The 4,779-nt window shown below is 48.7% G+C and overlaps 1 protein-coding gene across 1 annotated transcript in view; it reads right to left on the bottom strand.

The window, feature by feature from the left end:
- The window catches only part of LOC107116273 (tripartite motif-containing protein 7-like), a 17,621-nt gene that overhangs the window by 8,670 nt on the left and 4,172 nt on the right, over positions 1-4,779 (bottom strand). The window contains exons 2-3 of the mRNA XM_015418170.1: positions 4,153-4,188; positions 3,325-3,489 (exon numbers count right to left, since the gene is read on the bottom strand). Coding sequence (XP_015273656.1) covers positions 3,325-3,489; positions 4,153-4,188 — 201 coding nt within the window. The remainder of the gene's footprint in view (positions 1-3,324; positions 3,490-4,152; positions 4,189-4,779) is intronic.

Genomic DNA, 4,779 nt, shown 5'->3' with positions numbered 1-4,779 from the left:
ATTCACCAGGACCAGAGGATAAAGTCTGCAGCAGAAGACCCAGAGAGTAGAAGGGGCTTCTTGAGTCCGCTTGTCCCCCCACTAAAACACCCTCCATATGCTGACTCCCCCCTGATCTCTGAGTAGAAACAACACTGGGGGCCAAAGAGCTCAAAAGCCTCTTCCCCTCGCTTCGTCTCCCAATCTAAACTGCAGCTTCCCTGACTGCATTTTGGGCAAGAAAAAATGGGGGGGGGGGATCTACACACCACTGAGTATCCCAAGTACTTTCCCTCTTAGAATCAGCAATGGCTGAATTCCACTTGGCTGAATTCAGCATCGCTGGGGTATCGATATCTGCAGCAAGCACTTGGGGGGGGGGGAGACTTCTCCTGGTTTGCAGTGCTGGTGCAAGTACACAAATGGGGCCTGGACACAGATGTTTTTCTGCCAAGGATTCACTCCACAGTAGAGAGTGCCTTGGACAGTACGGATCATGTCCATGCAGCCAGGGGCTTCCCAACACCAACGGGAACCTGGCGGCCGAGGTAATCACAAACGGACATTCTTCCCGGTGATCCCTCGCCCCCACCCGCAATGGAACTGTTTCGAACTCGCACGGTTCTTTCATCGTGGACCCATCTATTTGGGTGAAGATTAGGGGGTCTTGCAGCCACACCACCACTGCCTCTAGAGGGATTGACAAGGTGGAGGTTGGTGGGGTCTTTCACATCAACTGCTACTAGAGATGCCAGGAGATTGAAGCTGGGACCTTCTGCTAGCCAAGTGGATGCTCCACCACTGAGCCACGACCCTCCCACTGCACTGTGGCACTACAAGGACTCTCCCCCCCCCAATGTTCCCTCTAAGCTGTGGAGTCTCATGAGCAAAAATTCTACTTCGTGAGCTACCGGCATTAAAGTTGTGAGTGAGTGATTTGGCTGCTGTATAAATTAGTTTGCTCTGGACCCCTCCTTCCTGAGCCAAGACAAAAATATGTGGGCCGGAGGCTAAAAAACGGTGAGCTAGCTCATACTAACTCAGCTTAGAGGGAACACTGCCCCCCCCCCACAACTGTGGTTGTTTCAACACAGAATTCTTGCTGCATAGCCCCCTCTGAAATTTCAGGGGATTTAAGTCTGGTGTGACACTGTGGTTTTTCCACTTGTCTCCCACGTTTTCTGTGGATCTGCTGCAGGTTTTCCTCAAATTTGCTTTGAATCATTCTTTAAAGATTGTATCAAAAGAGGTTACTGAGAAAGTGTGGAAGGTATTAATTTTCACCACCGTCCCCTGCCACTGAGCTTTTTGCCATTTCTTTTTATAGTAGACAGTACTGGATATGTTGTTGGGGTGTTAACGCTATAGAGTGATATATTGACTGCAAATAATTGTTTTCAGTGTAAGAAATCCCAACTCATGGTTGAGGCGTGTGTGTAATGGTGGGCAGGAAGGAAGAGCGCAGAGTAAACCGTAAAAAAGAACACATTACAATTTTGGGTCTCCCACCCCACCCCCCACCCACAGGATCAGTTCCGCAAATGTCTGGAGATTCTGAAGACGGAGAGAGAGAGAATTGTGGCGAATAAAGGTGACGCAGAGAAGGAAAGCCAAGACCTGCTCGTAAGTGTCACTGTGGCTGGGGAGTGAACAAAGCAATAACTCCTGGAGATTTAGGGATGGAGCCTGAGGAGGACAGGGGCCTCAGTGGGGTCCAATGCAGGGCCGGATTAAGGCCGACTGGTGCCCTCAGCACAGCCCAGCAATGGTGCCCCTCGGCCCTTCCATTGCTTAACTGACAAGATGTTAAGACTCAATAAGTGCTGAAGGTGAAATAAGGGCTTAAAAAGTCAGTGTTCTTTCAGGCCAGACCCCACAACGATATTAAATATAAACTTTTTAAAAAACTTGTTTATTTAGCACCAAGTAGCCGTTGAGTGTGGCAGTGAAAGAGTTAAGGGCATGATATCTAGGAGAAGATACTCAGTGGTGCCCCCCCTCCCTTAGTGCCCTAGGCACGAGCTTGTTTTGCTGAATGGTTGATCCAGGGCTGGTACACTGCCATAGAATTCACTCTCCAGAGCCACTGTTTTCCTCAGGGGAACTGATCTGTGTAGTCTGGAGATGAGGTGCAATTCCGGGGGATCCCCAGGTCCCACCTGGAGGCTGGCATCCCTGTGTGGAAGTTCTGTGCACAGCAGCCCAGGCCTGTGAAGGCAACTCTTTGGTAGTCTTAACACTGCAGTTCTGAGTAGTGTTGTTACCTGGGTGGTGGGGCTGGGGATGGTGCAGAACTGCACACGCGTGTGCCCCTGGTGCTCCCTGCCCTCTGGCACCCTAGGCAATCACGAGGGCTGCCAAGTGGGCAGTCTGCCCGTGGTTGTTCACACAGATCTAGAACTTTTAGGCGAGGGATCACCGGGAAGAATGTCCGTTTGTGATTACCTCGGCCGCCAGGTTCCCGTTGGTGTTGGGAAGCCCCTGGCTGCATGGACATGATCCGTACTGTCCAAGGCACTCTCTACTGTGGAGTGAATCCTTGGCAGAAAAACATCTGTGTCCAGGCCCCATTTGTGTACTTGCACCAGCACTGCAAGCCAGGAGAAGTCTCCCCCCCCCAAGTGCTTGCTGCAGATATCGATACCCCAGTCACCCTTCTCTTGTCAGCCTGAGCCTTATATGCCTCCTTGGCCGCATTCACTGTTTTGCACAATAGAGGCCAAGAGTCTTTTAGGTGTTGACACCACTGCGCTGCATCCCTCGGCCCCAAAGCCCGGGATCTTCCTCGGGGTAGTCACTGCCGGTGGCGTAGTTGTCACCAGCACCTCGGTCTGTGTGGTTGGTATCTCACTCCCAATTGTTGTGGGGATAGGTTTCTCCTCTTCGTCGCTCACCTCAGTTTGAGAGAGGCCCGTAAGTAGATAAAAGTGGATTCCTAACAGAATGTCAGGTTCCACAGCCAAACAATTGAGTACACGCTTGTCATAAGGTTATACTTTGTTGCCAGAACTATGGAGGCAGTAACATAGTCACTGTTAGGAATAGTTACCTTAATGCAAGCATATAGAGATATAGGGCATTCGTATGCGCCCCCCACCCCACCCCTAGGCCAATTGGCCTGACTCCCATGCGCGGGAATGAGGCCCAGGTCCATTGAAGCCGAAGCTGGGAATCGAGACCAGTCTCATGGGTAATTAATGGGAAGACACTACACAGGCAGTCTACAAGGTCAGCGATAACAAGAAGCTAAGGAATGCAGCATCAGTTGGCACACAGGTCAAGCAAATGAACCCTGGCCCATAAACATCATGGCAGCATAGCTGACACACCTTTTGGATCTCCTACCTTGTACTCTTGAGAAGCCTCCTCAAGAGGAAGGGTTTCATGATTTCTGTGCTCCTTGGATCGGTCGCAGACCACACAGATGAGGGCTTCATCATCTTTGCAGAAGAGCTTCAGTGGCTCCTGATGCTTCTGGCAAACTCTCCCTTTTTGTGCTACCACGACTGCCTAATGCCCAAAACAAAGAAATGGGATTCATTTCATTCCACCCCCCATTGTATCTCTCCTTGTAATGACTGGATCTAATTAGTGCCTTTTTTCAGTTTAAAAATAACATAAGCCTGTGTATTTTAGGTTAGCTATTTAGACTGTAATGTTTTCTTTCCTGTCTCACATTCCTCTTATACTTCTACTAAGAATAAGGCCCGTTGTGGAAATAAATACAATGAGCTCTAGAAAAAGGCTCTGGGAGAGTGCCCCGGCTTTGGGCACTCAGTGTCAATTTGCTATGGCGACCTCAGCAGGGTATAATGACACAGAGTCCACCTTTTTCTCCAGAGGAACTGATCTCTGCTACCTGAAGAGCAGTTGTAATTTTGAGTGATCTCCAGGAGGAAGATCAAGGAGGAAGAAATTAAAATTCTAAAAAACATTCCATTTGAGATCCGGAAACGAAGACGACAATATAGACTTAATTCTTTTCCTTCAAAACAAATTAATTGCTTACAGATGGAGCTTTCCAGAAGGACTTATGTTCAACTACAACGATAAAAAAAATTTACATTGACTCTGTCCAAAAGCTTCTTGAAACAACAATTAAGCTTAGATAAAGATGATAAAACAATCACAGAGGAAGGGGAGGAACCTAGTGAGGAAGAAATTGGACAATACCTTAAGTGACTCTAGCAGTACAACTGAAACTTCAGTCTGAGAAAGGAGAAGCATCACCCAAGATATCAAAAGTGAAGAAGAAGTGCAAGAAATAAACACAATATAATGGATTACAAAACACTTGAATTTAGTGTAACTAAATTTCATTTTACAGAAGTTTGAATTCTTTGTCTCTTATTGCCACTGCAGGAGTAATATATATAACTGTAATCTCATGTGTGAATCTTGTCTTATATTTTAGTTGTAGTGTACTCCCTCTCCAGGGAGCTGCGGTGGCTCAAGTGGTTAAGACGCTGAACTGCAGGCTGTGGAAGGTCAGTAGTTCAGCAGTTCAAGACCCGGGTGCCGCAAGACAGGGTGAGCTCCTGTCTCTAGTTCCAGCTCCTGCCAACCTAGCAGTTCGAAAGCAAGAAATTGCAAGTAGATAAATAGGTACCACTTCGGTGGGAAGGTAACAGCGTTCCGTGCACCTTGGTGTTTAGTCATGCCGGCCACCGGCGTAATCTGCGGGGGGGCGCTGGGGCTTCAGCCCCCCCCGAAAATTCCCAGAAGCCCCGCCCACCCCTCGTCCTCCCAAGCCGGCGCCAGGCTTCCCCAGCTCTCATTATGGGCTCTAAAAAGTTATGC

Source organism: Gekko japonicus, unplaced genomic scaffold (genome assembly GCF_001447785.1).
Source record: "Gekko japonicus isolate JY-2015 unplaced genomic scaffold, Gekko_japonicus_V1.1 scaffold1933, whole genome shotgun sequence".
Classification (NCBI taxonomy): domain Eukaryota; kingdom Metazoa; phylum Chordata; class Lepidosauria; order Squamata; family Gekkonidae; genus Gekko; species Gekko japonicus.
This window is presented reverse-complemented; position numbering and strand designations above follow the sequence as displayed.